Genomic DNA, 22,241 nt, shown 5'->3' on the forward strand with positions numbered 1-22,241 from the left:
GCGTCGGTGGTGTAGTGGTTAGCGTGATTACCTCTCACCCCAGCAGGCCTGGAATCCCAGTCGGAGCCGCCGGGATGTTCCGAGGCATAACATCACTGAACACGCCTTCTTTCGGGAGTGAAGTAAAGTAGTTGGTCTCCGATTCATGAGTTGATGGGTCGATAAGGGGTAGGGTCCAGGTGTGGCAGCTGACTCCCTGGCGTCGGTAGCTCAGCACGGAAAACAAGATCGACGGCAAACAAATTAAGGGAAAAAGACAGCTTATATTACATGATATAAGCCATAGTCTGTACGGGGTATAACAAGGTCCTAAGATATTTGAATAGTTTTTACACCAAAACATAAAGAAGTTATAACGTGTAATAATCCTGCCTCTGCTACGATGTCTTGCCGGTTTCCAATCCAGCGTTTGCTTGCAGATTTCGATTTCGTCCCATCCACTAAAGTATACGAATTTCTATTAATATCGGCTTCTGATGATATCGACGATGGAGCTCAGCATGCCAGATTCAGTTGAGAAGCCACCAGACACAAATTATGTACCGCACAAACATCGGGTGATGAAGGCTTTTGAGTGATCTCTGCTGATTCACACCAAGTCTCTCTGACGTATAACAAACACCGTTTCCTGGATCCATAGACATTCTCCTTATGTTTAAAATCCTCTAAAAAGGTGTGTTGGGTAAATTCCCACCATTTTGACAATTTCACAAAAACACGTTCTACCTAAGCTCACATTCTTAGCCTTCAGTTATCATTCAAACAATATTTAGGTTTGATCCACCATAAGCCAGGAAAACCGAACAGAGAAATATGAATCATAATTTACATGAGGCTACGTAACGTAAAATTTTAAGAAACTCAACATTTTGAAAAGATTTCGGCATGCAAAAAAGTGATTCAACCGAAAATAAATCAAGCATGAAACTACTACATGGCGCTGTAAATAAACGATCGGCTGGGGGAATGTGTGAGTGTGAGCGAGAGAGGGAATTTTGCAACTTACAGATTCTAGCGAATTATCCGCATTCTGTTGGCCGGCAAGATACAGAAGACAGTAAAAGTGTTAATGATATAATATAATAATAATATAGAGATTACGTGTCACTTATATAGGCAAGCAGCGCATTGCAACAGCAGATGGAAATAATTACTGCCATTTATCGATCTTATATGTAGGGTAGGTAGGTTAGGTACGTACATTCTCCTGAAGCCGCAGGCTCAGCGCACGCACTTCCTCGTTGGCATTTTCGAGCTGGTGTGACACCTCCAGGTGTACCCGCCGCAGCGCCAGCAGTTCCGACTGGATGGCGTAGCTGGTTTCTTCCTCTTCGGCTCGGGACACCTGACCGCGCACTAGCCGGTCGGCCAGTTCGGCACTTTCCGCCTCCAGCAGTTCGTTGCGCTTTTTTAGCAATCGATTTTCGCTCCGTAACCGCTGTTTTGAGTCGGGTTGGAAAGTGTTAGTAACTGTGTCTTTGTGAAAATTGAAAACCACTTACCCTCAGTTCGACCATCTCTTCCTGTTCCTTTTTCCGCAGATCGGCATACTCCTTTTCCATTTTCTTCATCTTTTTAGTGTTGATTTTCACCTGGAATGCTAGATTGAACAACCCGTCGCTGTCCTGTTCGACCTTTTGGGGAAGCTCTTTTTGGAAGTACTGTTGAAGGAAGTTACTGTGTTTTGAAATCTGTCTCGTTTCGAGGTTGGTTCGGTTCTTCTAACTCACCTTCAGCATTGCTTCCATATCCAACGACAGCAGGGTATCTTTGCCGATCAGCAGCAGTGCGATGGCGACCTTGAAGATGAATTCCATGCCTTCCGACAGGAACACGTCCATTATCCGGCAGCTAAGCGTGAGGTTCAAAGCGGTGGTGTACAGTGTGAGGAACCAACTGGAAGCGTACATTGACGTTTGGAAACTCTGTGGAGGAATTCGGGCAATTCTGGTTAAAGGGTAAAATCTAAACATAAACGTGGTAGCTTTACCTGTGATTGAAAGTGGAGGTTCAACTCCGGAATTTGCTCTTGAACGATGCTTTCCAGCTGGTACATGCAGAGACCCAGCTCTGCCATCGATGGTTTGAACATGTCCCGCATGCGGTATTGTTGCATGATCTGCACCAGCACCGAGAAGGCATCCTCCTCGGGCATCTGGCGGGAGAATATAGGAAATTAGTGAATTTTCCGATTGTGGTAAGGAAAGCAAACTCACCTGCATCAGCAGCAACCCCACAATGAATCCGGAACCCTGGCAGTAGCCGACCTCCCGGTCATGCAGCGAGTACGCCTTCATCACATTGAACAGCGCTTCCTGTCCGAAGCCGTCCTTTTCCTTGAAGAAATCATGCTCCGGATACGTCCGGGCAATGTCTCTCCGGATGACCTTCTCGCAGGCACTGGTCGCCTTGATATACTCGGCGTACTGTTTCTTGTCGGTTTCGGTGGCACCGCAGAGCAGCTGCCACACGATGGCCCGAAAGTGGTGGGGAATGCCCTTCCGGACCAGTTCCTTCACCGTGGGCTGTTTGCGCTTCTGACCGGCTTCCCAGTCGGCTACGATGCCGGCCCATGTCGACCAGATGTCCTCCTCGCCCACCGAGGACGCACCGGAGTTGAGCGAAATCTGACTGGTGTCGGAGCTCTTCCGACTATGCGCGGAACTTTGCAGAGAGTTGAGACTCTTCGAGTCACTCTCGATCAGCTTGTTGGCGGCCTCCAGTTTTGCTAGCAGAGAGAGTTCAGAACTTGGTAGAGATTCGGTCATATCCGGCTGGGGACTTGGGTGGTGGTTGTGGTTAGTGCGCAGATTATTGCTGTCCGATTCCGACACCGTCAATGTCATTACTACTAGCTACTACTAGAGAGTGGTCACACACAGAGGTCAGAGGTCGGGAGGCCAGGCGAAAGGCAGGCGGACGCGATCACACCGATTCAGTGTTGCATTAAACTAGGAATGGGATGGGACGTTCCGTTCCCCGTTTGGTGGATGAAGGGATGAGATTTTGCGGTTTTTGCCGATAGGGATTCCAGGGGGGTGGTAATTCACACGCACACGATTTTTAAGGATTTTTGACTTGTGGGTGAGGAATGTACTAACACAGACACGTACTTAGAAGAAGGCTCCCTTTGAGTAGGAGACCACTTCGGTAAAAAAAATTTGCTTGCACGATAAACTTACAAAACTATAAATAGCGATTGCAACCAAACTGCCGCAGCAGCAGTATCATCCATAAATGATACCAACATGAAAGACTTGGACAACAATTACATAAATAATAAATAGAACATCTTTTTGTTTATCTCTGTAGCTTAAGAGTACTGAACCAAAAAAACAAAACAATATGTATATGAAAAATAATACTTTAAGGCTAGCCCAAAAAAACGCAGCTAAGCACCTGGTGGCAGTTACGAACTAATAAGCAGTAGTACGGGATGCGTGGTTGTATGTAAACAAGTAGGAAGTAAATGAGATGTACACAATAAATAATACCAGAGTTTAATACGGAAAACAGACGCGGGACCCACTGCTATCGAGAGTGGTGGGTTCAAGTGTGAGTGTGCGATAAGTAGTAGGTAGAGTAGTGGCAGGCGACCGTCTCTGAACACTATAAGTAGCCTTTTTCCGCCGCAGTTCTTTTTTTGTTTTTCTCAACTCCCAAGCGTTTAAGTATACATATATGTGTATGTGTGTGTGTATGTGCGCGTTTGTGGATGCTGCGCGACTACCTCAAACAATGCTGTTTGCCAGTGATGGGGGCGGGGGTGGTGCGGTTTGCAAATACTTTCAGTTTCTAGCTCTATAGCAGAAATCAGCTTTCTTTTTGCGGCGAGAGATTCCGAGCTCTTTCTTCTTTTCGGTGGCTATTGTTGTGCTCGCTTTTCCAGCTCGGCTTTATCTTAATCGGGATTTAAGCGATGCGATGAGATTTTTGTGCTCCTCCGAGAGATGCCGAATGTGGGAGGTTTGGTGGGAGTTGGAATGACGGATGATGATGATGATGATGATGCTGGTGGTGGGTGGTGGTGGCGGCGGTAGCAGTGCTGAGGTTTTTCGCTTTTTCCTTCGTATTTTAGCGAGGCGTGGCGATAACAATGCTGACGACGATAACGGTGGTGGTGGTGGTTTGTGATGAGTCCTTATACGGTGTGCTGGTTTGCTGTTCGCGATGCTGATGCCGTTGCACAAGTGGGCAGTTTGCAGTCCTTTCAGTGTGATGTTTGTGTTTCCTGGATAGATGAAAGAAGAAGAGAGAAAATTGTGTTAGATAACTGTTTGCTCTGATGATTGTTTCGCTTTGTGCAAGGTGTTCACTTTTGAAGTGCGAGTGTTTTCGCAATTGTATTTACAGACGTTGTACATCTACAATTCGAGTGTTATGCCTTTTTTGGACGAACGGCTGCACAAATAACAACCAAATTTGGAAATGGGAGCTGTTGCAGTTGTATTTCTTCCCATTGCATCTGTCGGCTCGAGTGATACTCAAGACTCACAGGGAGCATCCATTAAGTACGTCACGCTCTAAGTGTGGAGGGCGGATTTACAAATTTGTGACAAGCAATGCATTAGGTATACTTCCCATAAACGTATGTTAGTCCCACTAACAAAAACATTCAGCTGAGAAAAACGCAGTTATATCTAGTCTAGTCTAGTCTAGTCTACACATACACAGCCAGTACTTGAAATGAGAAAAACGCAGTTATATCTACCGCACATTTTCTTTTTTATTGAGTTAATTTTAAAGCGAAATTTAGAAATATCTGGATCAACAATAGAAAAGGGCCTATCAGCAGTTGTAAACAAACCGTTCCAAAGCCCATTCCTCACAAATCGAAAACCGCCCACACAAACCAACACCATCATCGTATAGGTAGAAGTTTCCCCTATCCGATGATGGTGTTGGTTTGGTAGTCTTCGCTTTGTGAGTAAAGGGCTTTGGAACGTTTTGTTTACAAATTCCTTTTCTATTATTGATCCAGATATGCATCCCATTAGTTAAAACATGCATTAGTAAAAATATTTACATGCAATTCGTTCATTATTAAGCCCGCAAGCTCAATTGGAACGAGACTGACATGCGCTTATTTGCTCAAGAACGAGTCAAAATAAACGCACACCAGTATCGCAGCTTGCTATGATACATTGGAGTGATTCCAGACGAATTATTTGCTAATAGGAGAATTTACGTATTCTCGGCAACCTAAGCAGCGACCTTCTTTCTATAGCCTTTTTCTCTAAGGAACGCACACATATGCAGTATTGGTTTGTTTACAATCTTTTGCTGCCAGCTGCTCTAACAATTTCAGTCGAAAGAATTGTCAAAAACTGTTTTGAAACGCTTTTACGAAGCTCCAATCTTCTCTACACGCAGAGAAATGATTTTTAAATTCAAATGGATATATTTTTGGCTCAGGGCCTAATATATTTTTGGTATTGATTCAAATATATTATTCGGTTAATTCAAAGAAAAATATGTTTGAATCAACAAACCGGTTGTAGAGTCAATAATCTGTTTGTTGTTTCTAAAAACCATTTTGTTGATTCAAAAATATGTTTTGTTGAAATAGTGATACAATATTTTTGAATCAATAACAAAATACATTAGGCCCTGAAACAAAAATCAATTTTTCTACGTGTAGTGAGAGCGAGTATTGTCGGCAACCTGTTTTTCTTCGGCAACCGTTCCATTTGAACTGCATGTAAATCTGCTGTTCTATTATCGGCAACTCGAAATCAGCTACAATTTGTAGTGCGTGTGTTTCATTTCAAGAAAACCTTGCTAGATTGCTTTTTCTCAGTGGTAAAAATATAGTCAAATTGAAGCTGAAAGCATAAAGAATCGTTTGCATGCATTCAACGAAGTGTTTTCGTAAGAAAATCCAGTGAAAATAGTGTTTCTATTTGGGTTGCCGAAGCCGTCATTTCCCCTACATGAATTTTCGTATCTTTGGCTGAAAATTTGAAAATTTCAGAGGATACAAACATTTTATATATTTGCTACATTTGACTTGAATGCCCTCAATGTGATCTTTAAAAGTTAATTTTTTGTCAAGTACTAACCCAAGATATTTCACTCGGTTTGACCAGGAAATTGGAACTCCGTTCATAGTGACTATGTGACTACTACTAGGTTTCAAAACGGAAGCTCTAGGCTTATGTGGAAATATGATAAGTTGAGTTTTGGAAGCGTTGGGAGAAATCTTCAATTTTTGTAAATAAGAAGAGAAAATATCTAAACTTTTCTGTAGTCGTAACGTTCTAAACTTTTCTGTAGTTGTAACATTCCGTTGTGTTCCTTAAAGCAAACGGCTTAAGCGCCACCTTTCCAAAAGAAGGACCGTTAACTCCGTTCAAATACGAATTCTAATTGATATCACTGAGGCTTACCTGATTTACTGTTAGCCGTTATCAAATTCCAATTTGTTTCAAAAATTTCAATTACTTACAAACTCTATAAATTCAAATACTCGTGTGAACTGTATTACGTACTCCACCAGAAAGAACGAGTTATCGCGAGGCAAAATGGTTCGATCTTAAAAACTACGACGCAATAACTACCCAATGGTCTGCAGTGGGTTTTGTAAAGGTTTTTCATGCCAGCAGTATACGAAACTGACTATTTTTAACTATTTATTTTTTTGGAGGTCAGTCGAAAACTACGCAGTATTGATTTGATTTGTAACAACCCTGAGGCAAATCCGAAGTGAAAATGTTATACAATAGAGGCCGCAGAATGCTACCCTGAGGAACTCTGAGATCTAACAGATAGTCGTTCAGATTTGGAATTTTGATAATTTACCTGACAGTCAAATAATTTTGAACTAATTTCATAATGTAAAGTGGAAAATTAAACTTTTTCAATTTAGTAACCAAACCTTCATACCAAACACTGTCGAATGCTTTTTCTACGTCTAGAAGAGCAACACCAGTTGAGCAGCCTTCAGATTTGTTTGAACGAATTAAATTGATAACTCTTAAGAGTTGATGGGTAGTTGAATGCCCATGGCGAAGTCCAAGCTGCTCATCTGCAAAAATTGAGTTCGAATGGATGTGAAGCATCATTCTATTTAAAATAGTCTTTTCAAAAAGTTTACTTATTGAAGAAAGCCAACTAATTGGACGGTGGCCAGAAGCTTCAACTGGATTTTTTATCCGGCTTCAAAATTGGAACAACTTTTGCATTTTTTTCATTTATCAGGAAAGTATGCCAAATGGAAACATCTGTAAAATAATTTTACCAAGAACGACAAGGTACCCTCTAGGAGTTTTTTGATGAGGTTATAGAAATTCCCATCATCACCTGGAGCTTTCATATTTAAAAAAAATAGTTATAGGAATCATCAAAAATATTTTCCTGAGAGAAAATATTCTGATAATCCCGAGCAACTTGATTCTCAATAGGAATTGCTTAGCAAATTTCCGAATGTGTGATCAAAATGTTACCACCTTCTTTAAGTGCTGGAATAGGCTTTTGAGGTTTTTCAAATTTTTGGTGAGTTTCCAAAAGAGTTTGGAACTCGGGTCTGATTTAGAGACATTACTTTCAAAAGTTTTGATCCTCAGGCCAGAGAATCGCTTTTTAATTTGTTTTTGCAACTACCGCCAGATAACTTTCATGACAGGATCGCGTGTTCCTTGATATTGCCTTCTACGGACATTTTTCAGATGGACCAAGAGCTGAAGATTGTCGTCTATTATAATTGAATCGAATTTAACCTCACATTTTGGTACTGAGGCAGCTCTTGTTTCAACTATAGAAGTAGTCAGAGATTCAAGAGCATAATTAATTTCATCTTTGGTTTGCAAAGGAATGTTTGGATCAAAGCTATATTCCATAAATGTTCGATATTGCTCCCAATCAGCTCTATGGTAATTGAAAGTAGAGCTGTTGGGACTAGAAATTATTTCTTGGGATATTTCAAAAGTTACTGGAAGGTGATCAGAACCGAGGTCAGCATGGGTAACCAATTGGCTACAAACACTTTTGTCAGCCTTCATCCGAATGAATTCTTTAAAATTATTTTAGCTTATTTTCAGTTCTTCGAGCAGGAACATCTTCAGATTTATTTTAAAATGATTCATATTTTTCAGCCTTCGATCAGGCTGCATCAATTATTCTAATTATTTAAATTTATGTTCAGCTCCTCGATGATGGAACATTATTAGATTTATTATTTAACGATTCACTTTTTTCAGCTTTCATTCAGGTAAATCAAAGATTACATTGCATTTCATTGCATTAAAATCGGACGAAGTTCTGGAGTATTTGGCGGGTTCGCCTCCTTCGGGACCACATTAACGCCCTTCGCTTCGTACCAATCCATTACAGGCTTGGCGTAATGGCACGAAGCGAGATCCGGCCAGAACAGCGTGGAACCACGGTGAGAGCGGAGGAAGGGCAGCAAGCGCTTCTGCAAGCATTCCTCTCGATAAATCTGTACCGTCCGCACTCGCAGATCGCCTGCCACAACAGGTACTTCTTCGCGAATTTATCCATCTTTCTCATCCGGAACATTTCCAGAATCTCTATGGCCGGGGATTTGTTTGGTGTCCGCCTTGATGTATGTCTCGTCGTCCATGACGAGACAGCCTGGCTTGACCAGCCACTCACGGTACAGCTTCCGCGCACGCAATTTGGCCACCGTGTTTTGCTTGTCAGTCCGGTTTGGTGCCTTCCCGACCTTAAAAACACGTAGCCCAGCCCGCTTCATGGTCTGCTGGACGAAACACTTCGACGAATTGACCTTTTTGGCCACGTCTCGGGTGGAAAGGTTCGGGTTATTCTAAAAGTACTGCCTTATCTTCCGCGTCTTCTCTGGGTATTCCGTTTTCGGTTTTCGGCCGCTTCCAACGCGCCGCTCGATGGTCTTCGTCTCCTGGAACATCTTCACAACGCGGGACACGGTGGAATGGTGGATTCCAAGCCTTTTGCCGATCCATCTGTGTGACTGACCAGGATTATCGATCACCGCGCCCAAGATTTGCTCGCGTAGCTCTTCTTGTTTCGAATGCATCCTGAAAACTACTTAACAGATCGCGATAAAATTTTGCACACATATACATAACACTCTAAACTAGTGTTACCCAAAATTTCATTAATTTTTACCCAAAATTTCATTAAGTTACACCCAAAACAAAGTGTCGCATTTTTTCCGAGTCCAGTCTTTATCACATCACTTATCAAGATGAATCCTGATCAGACAAACCTAACCCTCTAAAACAATATCTCTCCCATGATCTTTGTGGGGATTCAGAGACATAACCGGTCTCTAATTCAGCAAAGATTACACTCTAACATTCCTTTCTCATTCCCACTTGATAGCAAGAATCACTGAAAGTTGTACAGTGAGAATGAACGACCACTCCCAGTCAGACATTCAGTTGATTCATTGTCCAATTTCACTGGTTCGGATCAATAACAGAGTAGCAACCATTGGTATGTGCAGTCAGTCTAAGCTAAGCTAATAGAATTGAATTGATCATTCTTATCAAGCAAAATGTCCATGAACTTAATACGGATGTAAAGGTTTTAGTCTCTATTACTGTAGATCTATTATTTGAAACAAAATGCTTCAAATTGGCCATATCATAATAAAAAGGGTTGTACAGGTCATTTGGCCTGAAGTCACTTGCAGGGTGGCCACTGAATTTCCTTTTAGAAATTCCAATATTTTTCCCAATTTTCACGATATAAATCACAATTATTTCCCGGTTGCAAAAGTGATGGCAAACTCGTCTGATCGACATTTGTTAAAAATCAGTTGCGTGAACCAGAAAATTTCGATTAACAATTTCCTGGTTTTTTCGAGAGTTTTGGTAATTTTCCCGGTTATCTTCATGCAGGAAAATAATCTGATGGCTAAGTAATGACCCATTTAACCGAGTGATCTCTTCAGCTCAATCGTTTATATACTTAATTTAAATGCATATCGCACAACCGGGAAAATTACCAAAATACCGGAAAAAACCCATTTGTTTCTGCGTTTCAAGCCGTCAAAATGTGTCTATGTTTTAACTACCTTAAAAAACTACAACGGACAACCCTATGGGGTTGTAGGCAATAGTGACGTAGGACTACGTGGTCTGTTAATCTGTCTGTTATCTGTTAACTGCAGCAGGAGCTTGTGTTTTGTGTAGGAATAGGAATTTGAGCGGGGTTCTCTCTGTTTGTACTCTTTAGTATGACTATGATTGCCCTGAAAAGAACCTTCTGATATAAATTTTAGTTGGGACATGTTCAGAAATTTAACTCTTTTGGTGATCTTGAAAAGGGCCGATGGTAGTACAGGCTTAAAGCCTTTGAAAGATGATGATGTGTAGGCAGCTGGATCAGCAAATCGAACCGGACAATCTCATATTCTTCGGTTCGATGATTGGGCACACGCAAGAGTCTCGGTCCGTCTGCTGGACAATGCTTGGCATTTACCACTTTTTCAATAGTTTCGTGTTGAAAATCAACAGTCGGAAGCAATGTTATCAATGCGTAGAAATATTTCGATCGATTGGTGATAAAATTATTCAAATTTGTGCAGGGGCAGCTGAGTTGTGAACGTTCAAAATCTTTCATAATTTCGGTACATGGTCCATTTTCGCTTTTCACAAAGTGTACCCCCATATGGAAATCACAAACGTAGTCCTACGTCAAAAGATCGATCAGAACTCTTTACAGGATTTTTATTAAATTTTCTTAAATTTGTTTTAGAATCATTTCCCTTCCCAGAATCCCCTTAGAGTCCCTTGAACATGTCTTTAAATCCTAAGATTCGCTTTGAAAGAATTCTCTGAAGCTTCGTTTCATGATTCTATTTAGTCTGAATTGTCCTTAGAATTTCCATGAAATTTACCTCAGAGTTGTCTTACAATTCTGCTCATAATTATTCTGGAGCTATCCTCTAAATTATTCATAAAATTATAAAGACATTAGTCACGAGATGCCCTTGGAGTTATTCTCGGAATATAAAATAAAACTCTTTTCAGAATTCTTTTGGAATTCGATCCCCTTGGTATGTATCGCTGGATTTCTTTGCAACTCTTTTTAGAATTCATTTGAAATTATCTTCCAAATTTTCTAAGAACTCAATACGCCCGGAATTTTCTTGGAATTGTCATCACGACTGTTTTAAAATTCTTCTCAGATCTTATTTGGAATATTCATTAGAAATGTAATCCTCTTTACAATCGTCGTGACATGTTTACTCGGCAGCAACCAGTGTGTGGTCCTCTTCATTGTTCTTCATCAGCAGTTCTTTCAGTCGATGCTCGTCGACTTTGGAAAGCAACCGTTTCGTGAGTGCTGACCACGTTTTGCGTCCATTGCTGCAATGGAAGCGCTCTGACCCCCGTTGGCGAATCTGCCATACAATGAAACCACTGGAAGCGGCTCCCGTTCTGGTTCAGGCTTATTGAATAGCGGAAAATAAAATGTTTATTGTGTTGTACCTTTTGACTATAGTTTTAAGATGTATTGTATAGTGAACAAGAATCCTCGGCTCTGTAAAGTTAATTCGGTTGCGCCTTATCAAATAAATTAATAAAAAAAAAATAATCCAAAGATTCTACTTTGAACTCACACTATTGACTTAGTCAAATCTCTCTTAGAGTTCTTCAAAAGAATATCTTGGTATCTTGGTATTTATCTAGGAAATACATTGTTGTTATCTCCAGATTTCATTCTAAAATCTCTTCAAAATACTCTTAATATTTAGATCATCAAAGTGACTGTATCCTGTAAAGGGTTCAGTCCAAGGGTCTTGAATTTGTTTAAAGGTAATGGGCTATTTTTTTTTAATTCTCGGGCTTTTCCTGTGTGGTGTTTAAATTCAACTTATTTTTGGATTCAAAAATAATCCCATACTCTATTGATTTATTAATTAACGAAAAGTAGGTTACCTTATGGCAAGGGTTGCAAGATATTTAATATGTTAAACTCTGCAGACGAATTGCATTTTGTTTTCTCCGCCCTTCATCCGATTATTCTTACTACACAACGTCTATACTTGACAAAGTTGTGTATTTTAGCTATCTTCCCTTTTCGGATCAGATTGTTTTTTTTTTTTTTACATTGTTTAAGTAATTTTTACCATTCCTCGCCGATAGCTTGAAGTAGCCGGACGTAGTTTGTTCGTGTCTCCGTTGCGGGTATTGGTTTCGTAGCCGGTGGAGTTTTTTTTCCCCACCATAGTGGTTTTTTTATATCGCGCGTTTTACCTACCGTGGACGAAGTTCAGTGCCCAAGGCAACCGCAGTCAGCAGAGGAAGTAGCCACCTTTAGCGACGCTATAGGTGGACTATCATCTCACCGTCATCGTCTCATCACCACTCCAAAGCAGCAAGCAACAACAACAAAGCAGCAAACGGAGTGGCTGCACCAGCTCACACAGCCGGCACCGGCCGGTGTTAAGTATACCTACTATACAATAGTTTTCTCTAGCCCATTGCCGCGCTTTTGTTATTGAATTTTGCGCGTGGCTTTGCCCTCTCCCCTGATAGGGTTGTGAGGGCTATAGTGGTGCAACTTCTTGCAACTAGTAAAAAGTTTTTTTTTTTTTTTTTTGGTAATTTTGTTTTTGTTTTGCTTGGTTGTTCATACACTGGGCAACAAAATATTAACAACTAGTAGTTAAGTAGATTAATTGGTGAAGGTTTTTTGAAGTATTTTTTTTTTCCTTTTTAAGCGGTTGTGCACCGCGTTTGCGCAACACTTATGGCGTCTTCAGATACCTACGTTGCGCGAACTAGATACTATCAACCGTCTTCAAAAGGACCATGGGTTGTCTTTTTTCGGCCTAAAAATAAACCTTTGAAAACTCTCGACATTTCAAGAGACTTGCTGCGTAAGTATCCGGGAATCTTGGTACATAAAGAGAGATTCAATAAACTGCGTGTAGAAGCACCGACTTATGATGTGGCAAATAAAATTGCTGAACATGAGCTGTTTAGTGTTGAGTACAACATCTACATCACTTCTCGAGATGTGGAGATAGAAGGTGTGGTCTCCGACGCGAGTCTGAGTGTCGCGGACTTAAAACGAGCATCGGGTTGCTTCAAAAACTCGAAAATCGGAGATCAGGTACAGATACTGGATGTCAGGCAACTGCATTCAGTATCTTTGCAAGATGGCATAAAAGTTTATCAGCATTCAGACTCGTTTCGGGTGACTTTCGCTGGTTCAGTTCTCCCAAACTTTGTTAAAGTTGATGGTGCTTTTTTTCCGGTGCGGTTGTTTGTACAGAGGGTATATAATTGTACCAACTGCAAAAGGCTGGGACACTCGGCCAGCCATTGCGGCAACAAAACTCGTTGTGGCAAATGTGGTGAAAACCACAAAGAGGATTCTTGCCACAAAGAATCAGTAAAATGCGCTTATTGTGGCGAGAATCCTCACCCCTTGCAGGAGTGCCCGATGTACAAGCAGCACTCCGATAAAGTGCAGCGTTCAATCTCTGGACGCTCCAAGCAGTCATATGCACAAATGGTGAAGGCTGCATCAGCCGTCCAAGATGAAAATCAATTTTCGATTTTGTCAGCTGAAGAATCGGACTCTGACTCATCCGATGAGGGTGACTCTACGGTGGTACACGCACCTTTGAAAACGAACGGATCCTCAAAACGAAAATGCTCCTCCCCGAAAGTGCGCCGTAAGAAAACTAAAGTCACTCCCAGAGGATTGCAAAATTCCCAGGGTAATGGGGATGAAAAAATTAAATCGAAGGCTCCTACTGCTCCACTTCCTGGCTGCAGTAAGGATTTTCCGCCATTACCCAACAAAGATAAGAAAAACAAAAAAGCTGCTCCTCAAACTTCTCAAAAGAAATCCAAGTCCGAACGAGGTTTGCTAGCTTTTTCGGACATTGTGGAATTCATATTAAATATGTTCAACATACAAGACCCTCTAAGAAGCTTAGTTTCTGCCTTGCTTCCAACACTAGAATTATATCTTAAGCAATTGACTGTTTCATGGCCCCTCCTTGCATCAATCATATCTTTCGATGGATAATTCGTCGAACGAGGTTGAAGATATGATCACTGTGCTACAGTGGAACTGCCGTAGTCTAGTGCCTAAGCTAGACTCGTTCAAATTTTTACTTCACAATTCTGATTGTGATATATTTGCTCTCTGTGAAACATGGCTTTCTTCCGATAAAGAACTCAACTTCCACGATTTTAACATTATACGCCTGGATAGAGACGATTCTTATGGAGGAGTACTTTTAGGGATCAAAAAGTGCTACCCTTTCTACAAAATTTCCCTTCCTGCTCTATCCGGCGTCGAAATCGTTGCTTGCCAAATAAATGTGAAGAACAAAGATCTTTGCATAGCTTCAGTATACGTTCCACCAAGAACCTCCGTTAGCCGTAGTCAACTCTGGAATCTAGTTTCGATTCTTCCATCCCCAGTATTATTTCTGGGTGATATGAACTCCCATGGTACTGGGTGGGGCGATCTATATGATGACAATAGAGCGGCTATTTTTTACGATTTATGCGACGATTTCAACTTGACTATTTTGAACACTGGTGAAGCGACACTTATAGCAAAACCTCCGGCTCGAGAAAGTCGACTCGACTTATCTTTGTGTTCAAGATCGCTATCACTGGATTGTCTGTGGAAGGTTATCAATGATCCCCATGGTAGCGATCATTTGCCAATCATCATTTCAATTAAGTGTGCCCCTCACTCTGCAGAACCATCTCGAGTTCCATTTGATCTTACAAGGAACATAGATTGGCATAAATATGCAACGGCGGTGACAATCGGTGTCGAATCAATAGATACGCTTCCACCATTGGAAGAATATCGATTCCTCGCCGATTTGATATACAAAAGTTCACTGGAAGCACAAAAAAGAAAAGTTCCAAGTGCGCCCTTCAAAAGGAGACCAGCCACACCTGGATGGGACGAAGAATGCACAAAATTGTATGTAGAAAAATCTGATGCTTTCAAAGCTTTTCGTAGACACAAAACTTCCACATATTTCGAGGAATATTCAAAGCTTGAGACAAAGCTGAAACAATTAGTCAAAGAAAAGAAACGCGGTTATTGGCGCAATTTCGTCGAGGGACTCTCACGAGAAACCTCAATGAACACCTTGTGGAGGGTGGCTCGGAACATGCGTAACCGCTCATCTTCTAATGAGAGTGAAGAATACTCCAACCGATGGATATTCGATTTCGCTAAAAAGGTCTGTCCGGACTCAGCTCCAGCACAACACATTCTTCGAGAAGCGTCTCCGAGCGGCAGCTCTCTGGATAGACCATTCACAATGCTGGAATTCTCTATGGCTCTTCTTTCATCGAACAACTCCTCACCGGGAAGCGATATGATTAAATTCAATCTTCTGAAAAATCTCCCAGATATCGCTAAAAGACGCTTGCTAGACTTATTCAATTCCTTACTAGAAAACAACATTATACCGCCTGAATGGAGACAGGTCAAAGTAATAGCCATTCGAAAACCTGGCAAACCAGCGTCTGACCATAACTCATACCGTCCGATTGCGATGCTTTCGTGCATTAGGAAATTGTTGGAGAAAATGATCCTTCGGAGACTCGATCGCTGGGTCGAATCAAATAACTTGCTATCAAATACACAGTTTGGGTTCCGCAAGAGCAAAGGAACAAACGATTGTCTAGCGCTGCTTTCCTCAGATATTCAACTGGCCTTTGCGCACAAGGAGCAATTGGCTTCAGTATTCTTGGACATTAAGGGGGCTTTTGATTCAGTTTCCATTGAAATTCTGTCAGACAATCTGCACAGATGTGGACTTTCTGGAATTTTAAATAATTTCTTGTACAATTTGTTGTCAGAAAAGCAAATGAACTTTTCCCTTGGACAACTGACAACTTCCAGAATTAGCTACATGGGCCTACCCCAAGGCTCATGTCTCAGCCCTCTTCTTTATAACTTTTATGTCAAAGATATCGACAACTGTTTGGCAGAACAATGCACGCTAAGACAACTTGCAGATGACGGTGTGGTTTCCATAAGAGGTCCACATGCCGTGGACTTGCAAGGACCATTGCAAAGTTCCTTAGATAACTTGTCTTCTTGGGCTAGGAATCTAGGGATCGAATTCTCGCCGCAGAAAACTGAATTGGTAGTGTTTACTCGAAAGCGGTACCCAGCCCAAATGCATCTTAATCTTTTGGGCAGAAACATTACTCAATCATTGTCTTTCAAGTACCTTGGGGTCTGGTTTGATTCAAAGTGCACTTGGAATACCCATATTACGTATTTGAAGCAAAAATGTCAGCAGAGGATCAACTTTCTCCGTTCAATTTGCGGCACATGGTGGGGTGCTCATCCGGGAGACCTCATAACGCTTTATAAAACAACAATTCTCTCTGTTCTAGAGTACGGCTCTTTCTGCTTTCTCTCGGCAAGAAAATGCCACCTTATAAAATTGGAACGAATTCAATATCGTTGTCTGCGTATTGCTCTTGGCTGTATGCATTCAACGCATAACATGAGTCTCGAGGTTCTGGCAGGAGTAAAACCCCTCCAGAACCGTTTCTGGGAGCTCTCTCTCAGAATACTAATCAAATGCGGATTGACGAACACACTTATAATTGCAAATTTTGAAGAAATTTTTGAGCTGAACACACAATCTCGATTTATGAGAATCTACCACCACTACATATCCTCGGATATGTGTCTTCCTTGTTATACTCCAGACCGTGCTCACTTCACCAATCGCAGTTCCTCAATTGAATATGATCTATCCATGAAACAAGTGATTCACGGGATTCCAGATCAACTTCGAACTATTATTATCCCACGTATTTTTACTGAAAAGTACCAACACGTCAATTGCGTGAACAGATATTTTACAGACGGGTCTCGTCTCAGTGGATCTACTGGCTTCGGTGTCTTCAATGAAAACTCTAGCGCCTTCCGCAAACTTCAGGAACCTTGTTCCGTTTATGTTGCTGAGCTGGCAGCAATCAACTTCGCTTTGGGGATGATTTCCAACATGCCCGCAGACCATTACTTCATCTTCTCGGATAGTCTCAGTTCTATTGAGGCTATTCGGTCGATGAAACCAAGTAGGCACTCATCTTATTTCCTTTCAAAGGTAAGGGAGCAGATGAGTGTGCTGGTCGAAAGATCATATATGATTACCTTTGTATGGGTCCCCTCACATTGCTCAATCCCAGGCAATGAGAAGGCGGACTCTCTCGCAAAGGTGGGCGCGCAGGAAGGCGAATTTTATGACAGGCAAATTTCACACGATGAATTTTACCATTTAGTGCGTCAGAGTACCCTTTCGAGTTGGCAAACCGATTGGGACAATGGAAATCTTGGACGGTGGTTACATTCAATTATTCCTAATGTTTCTTCGAGAGCGTGGTTTAAAGGCTTGGGCTTAAGTCGTGACTTCATTCGCGTGATGAGTAGACTTATGTCCAACCACTACTCGCTAGATGCGCATCTCAATAGAATAAACCTCGTGGACAGCAACATATGTCGGTGTGGAAACGGTTACGACGACATCGATCACGTAGTTTGGCAATGTACGGATAATGACGCCGCCAGAGAGCGACTTTTGAATACCCTCGAGGCCCAAGGAAGACAACCCTATATTCCTATCAGAGACGTGTTGGGTACCCGCGATCTCTGCTATATGCAGTCGATTTATGTGTTTCTGCAAATGTCTAGTATAAGAATTTAATTCGTTTGTCTTTTGTCTCTCTTTATTAGTTTTTGTTTGTCTTGTCCCCCGTCTCGATGACTCTCATCGTCGCCCACTGGTCACCATAGCCGGTCGAACTCCAGACGAATCTAGAACCACACTACCGTTCATACTGGCGACATCACTCTGATGAGACAACGAAACCCTACCCAAGCTCCTCCCCTTTTCCTATCCTTCGACAATGTACCCCTCTAACCTCGAGTAAGCCGCGAGTAATCGGCCCAACTCCTACTAGACATAGAATTAAGTGAATTTTGTTACAAACAAAGAACAATGAATTATCGGCTCCGTAAAGCTAACGCGATTGAGCCTTACAAATAAACGAACTAGATAAAAAAAAAAGTAATTTTTACAACCATAACGTCCGCTACAGTCATAAAGCCTATCATACTGGATTTGAGTGAAGTCTCTCGGTAACTTAACCAGTAAATCTCATGTCGGAGGCAGCGGATTCCATTCCTGGTCCAGTCATGGATTGTTTCGGGTTGTACCAATTTTAATGCAAAAACTGTAAAGACTTATACAACTCCCAATTAACAGCTGTGAAAGTAGTCACATAATTGATAATAGGCACGATGTTCTAACTAGTCTAAGAAGAAAAAGAAGAAGAACTGGAAACCGGTCAAGGATTTAATAGAGTTGAAACAAATTCGAACAAGTCAAGCCAACAAGTTCTAAAAACAGAGACCATTAAATCTTTCAAAATAATGCAACAACGTATACAACTACCTACCCTGATACGGCACCGATAAAATTTGCAGCCGCCGGAGCTTCTTTCCCCGTTTGGATTCGGTTTTTATTTCCGATAATTGAGTACGTATCATGAATAAACAAACACACCACATGAACGGACGACGGATGGCTGCGGCACAGCCTGTCAAAAGAAGAAAGGTGCGCTTTTGCTGTTTGTACTAGGTAGGTGGTGACCTGCTGTTCTGTTTCTGGTACTACTGCAGTTAGATAGTTGGAACTAGAACCTTGACGACGAACCATTTCCCAAGCGTCACGACACGAGACACCGAATCGTTCCGGGGAATTTGTACTTTGACGACGGCTACATTCAATAAATTTTATTAACTTCACCCAGCCCGAGCGGGAGGGGGCGAGCCATTAATTGTGTTCCAGCATTACCTACGTAGAAGGTACCGCATTCGTGGGACACGTGTGTGTCTTTGACCTTATTTATTTTTTTCAGTTGTGGAAGATAAGGTGAGTTACATGCATATTGTATGTATTGGAACGCGATGAGTTCTTCGTGGCATACATTCAGATATGCCGAGTTGTGTTTGGGGCATTTCCTTGACCCTTGAAACGGCTGTACTTGAAGCGAACCAATCAAATTAAGGCAATTGACTTGTATTATTATGATCGTTACAGGGTTCTTGGCCCACTAACAGAACATTTGGGTTATGGTTGTTGACGGCAGACGCTTATACGAAAATTAATAACAATGGCAAAGTCGTTGGATATAATCTAGAATCAAGAAAACGTCCTTAGTTTAAGATTTTTTAAATGTTAAACTTTTAGATGGTGCGATTTTTTTCAAATGGGCAACGAAAATTAACTCAAACTTAAAATGCTTTCTTTTTTTTTTAATCAAAAGATTTAGAGCTGTAAAACTACATTTTAAAGTACCCCTAATTCAATTCTGAAAAAGTATTTTAAAATGAGAACGTTAAGAGATAGGACAAATGTTTCCTCCACCAAGCTGCTCGAAATGAACTCAGCTACAACATATGCCTTTATTCTTAAAAATAAAAAAAGATCCCTAATGTTCACAACCACCAAAAGGAGGAACTTTCACCAAAGACACCAAACATTTAAATATTACTGCAAAAGTTCAAACCGTGTTTATTTCGATGAACCGCGAGATTTCGTAAGGACCATCCACCGTTTTCGTGCACTGGTTTGGTTTGCCACGGTTTGTTTTAGGTATGGTTCTAATCTATTCACCAAGCTAGTTCTTGAGCGATTATCAGTTGAATGAACATCGGATTAACGAATAAAATATTAATGTTAGTCGTGACGAAATTTATCGCACCAAGGCTTCGGTTCACTACCTAAGCCTCAAGTTTAAATCTGAACGAATTTGGAACTGACGAATTTCATCTGAAAGCGTCTATGGTCTCTCTCCGAATTCTATGATACTTTACATAATTGTTCACTAGGGGCAATGAACCAAGTTTGTGCCGGAATTTGGGCATTTTAAATCTCGCATAATTTTTCAAAATGGCGTATTCAGGGCTGGTAGTGAGTATGTGATTCAATAGTAGTGACTTTAGTGACTAAAATAGCGAAAATAGTGACTAAATAGTGACTTTTAAACAATAAAAAAGTGACCAATAGTGACATTGATTGATCAGAAAAACCTTGTTTTCAATCTCCCGTTGATTGCGATTGCCACTTCGAGAAATTATATAAACTCACAAAACAATCATGCGCATTTTTCATGTTTCTAAAAAATAAAACAAAAATAAGAATGAATTGAATAAGCATTTTTTTAAACAAACTATTTACTAAGTTGATATTAGATACAAATCACACATTGATGATAAGATCGCAAAATTGAGGAACAGAGAAAAATGTTCAAATTCAAAGATTTAGCCAAATTTTGACAATTTTAGGACAGTCAATTTTAAATATCTAGGATGAAGCGATGCGATTAGCGATAAGTATTTTAGTAAAAAAAAATAGATCTCCTCTTTGTAGCCGCACTGGTCACCTCCATTCATTCCAAGAAGCGAATCTTCTGTAACACATAGAAACAAATTCATAACTGTGGGACCTAGACTTGGGCCTAGACAACTTTTCTAGATCGCAGTTTTAAAAGAACATCTCATTATTATGGAACGAAGAAAATTATACCAGATGGAAAGATCACGGACATAAAACAAAATTTGAATGTGTCGCGATCTAATCTAATCTAATCTAATCTAATCTAATACAAACGCAGCCAGTTTGAGAAAGCATCCTGGAAAATGATTAGATTAGATGAGGTCTAATCATTTTTCTTGTCTAATTGATGTTTGCAGCATATCTGAGATATGATATAAACATCAATACGGCCAGGCCTACTGTGCAAAGATGATTCTTGGAAATGAATGGGAACATTTCTTGAATCTACAGGGGTTGAAGGATGCGTGGACATACCGTACCAAACGCTCCGAGTTACTATGTGTAGTTGTGTGTAATGTGTAAATATTTGTGCAATATTGAAGAATCATAAAATAATGCAGTGGAAGGATCTTACCGAACAAAATTTGAATGTGCTTCGATCGTGACAAATTAGGGATTTAGGGATGCATTTTAGAGTTTTGGACCATTTTTTTTTATTGCTGGGCTTAAAAATTCAAGATCTCTAAGACAACCAAATTGAGAAAATGGTAAGGCCTGAAATAATTTTCTATATTTTGTACATATAGAATGTAAGTTAACAGTCCTTGAACAATTTAAAGGTTTCTGAAACATAGAAAATATGTTATGATCTTGGACATATTTCGTTTTTCTAAAACATGGACCTGGAAATTTGTTTTCGTAACACCGGATTATTAGTACGAAAAAATGCAATACAATTTAATGGACTTAAAAAGGAACTCCTAATTCTGTGACATGATTTTTTCTCGGTGTTTGGACAAATGCTAAAGCTACCAGGTGTCAGACATTAATCAAATTTCTGACCTTTGAAAAAATGTCGAGAGCTTGAACACTTTTCTAGACTATTTTTTGACATTAGGCTTGGAACACTTGCAAGATCTTGAAGGAAAATAGCCAGACTATTGGGTCTAGAAAATTTTTTTCGAAACCTCTGACATTTTGTGATAGGTCTATAACCAATTCGAGATAAAAAAAATCAAAATATTAGTGATTTCGTCAACATCAATTTTACAGTTAACATTTACGTCTGTTCGCAACTTTTCTTGTCCGTCAGAATTTACACTGATTTTTAATAAATCTTTCTAACACACATTTTTTAACAAATGAATCTGTGACTTGATGTGAGTTTTAAAGTATTCTTTTTTTACTCTCAACATTGGTCGTAAAAAGTGACTTTAGTGGCTAAATTTTAAAGAATAGTGACTTTAGTGACCTTTTGATGAAAAAAGTGACTTTTTAGTGACTGGCTTTAAAATAGTGACCAAGTCACTAAAAAGTGACCTGCTACCAGCCCTGCGTATTCGATATTTTTCAATAAATCATAGCACAAAAACGGATCGTCTAATTGAAAACAACATATGAAAAACCGAAGTACATGATTTTCGAATCCGCCCGGTCTAGACCACCTGTAAACCTTGCTTTAGTTGTCAAGCAGTTTACCAGAAACCACCTTTGCATTCTACACTCAGCTTGTCTCAAGAGGCAGTTATATCAATTTTACCTGTAGCCGCACTACGTGAAAAGCAAATATTAGTTCAAATGCATAATATCCAGTGGAATACTTCACCGCATCATAATCAACTGTTTCAGCAAGCTCCGCATAGTCACTTCACCAGAACTCAGAGCGTTCTCATACTATGGAAAAAGCAGTACAACACTCTTCCATTTACGA

The 22,241-nt window shown here is 40.5% G+C and overlaps 2 protein-coding genes across 6 annotated transcripts in view; both read right to left on the reverse strand.

The window, feature by feature from the left end:
• Gs2 (glutamine synthetase 2) overlaps positions 1 to 22,241 on the reverse strand; it is a 457,408-nt gene that overhangs the window by 97,822 nt on the left and 337,345 nt on the right. The window lies entirely within an intron of this gene.
• Positions 1 to 22,241, reverse strand: part of Evi5 (ecotropic viral integration site 5) — a 115,249-nt gene that overhangs the window by 23,155 nt on the left and 69,853 nt on the right. For 2 of the 5 annotated variants that reach the window (XR_010517734.1, XM_065224316.1), the window contains 6 exons: positions 2,217 to 4,231; positions 1,991 to 2,155; positions 1,731 to 1,925; positions 1,503 to 1,661; positions 1,202 to 1,438; positions 1,007 to 1,030 (listed from right to left, as the gene is read on the reverse strand). Coding sequence is in view for 3 of the 5 variants with exons in the window: in XM_065224316.1 (XP_065080388.1) it covers positions 1,007 to 1,030; positions 1,202 to 1,438; positions 1,503 to 1,661; positions 1,731 to 1,925; positions 1,991 to 2,155; positions 2,217 to 2,846 (1,410 nt within the window). In the remaining 2 variants the exon portion in view is untranslated. The remainder of the gene's footprint in view (positions 1 to 1,006; positions 1,031 to 1,201; positions 1,439 to 1,502; positions 1,662 to 1,730; positions 1,926 to 1,990; positions 2,156 to 2,216; positions 4,232 to 22,241) is intronic. The other 3 variants (XR_010517735.1, XM_065224322.1, XM_065224335.1) reach the window with 2 other exon arrangements.

The sequence above is a fragment of the Ochlerotatus camptorhynchus genome, unplaced genomic scaffold (genome assembly GCF_037179485.1).
Source record: "Ochlerotatus camptorhynchus isolate MF236.1 unplaced genomic scaffold, CSIRO-AGI_Acam_v1.1 ptg000020l, whole genome shotgun sequence".
Taxonomy (NCBI): domain Eukaryota; kingdom Metazoa; phylum Arthropoda; class Insecta; order Diptera; family Culicidae; genus Ochlerotatus; species Ochlerotatus camptorhynchus.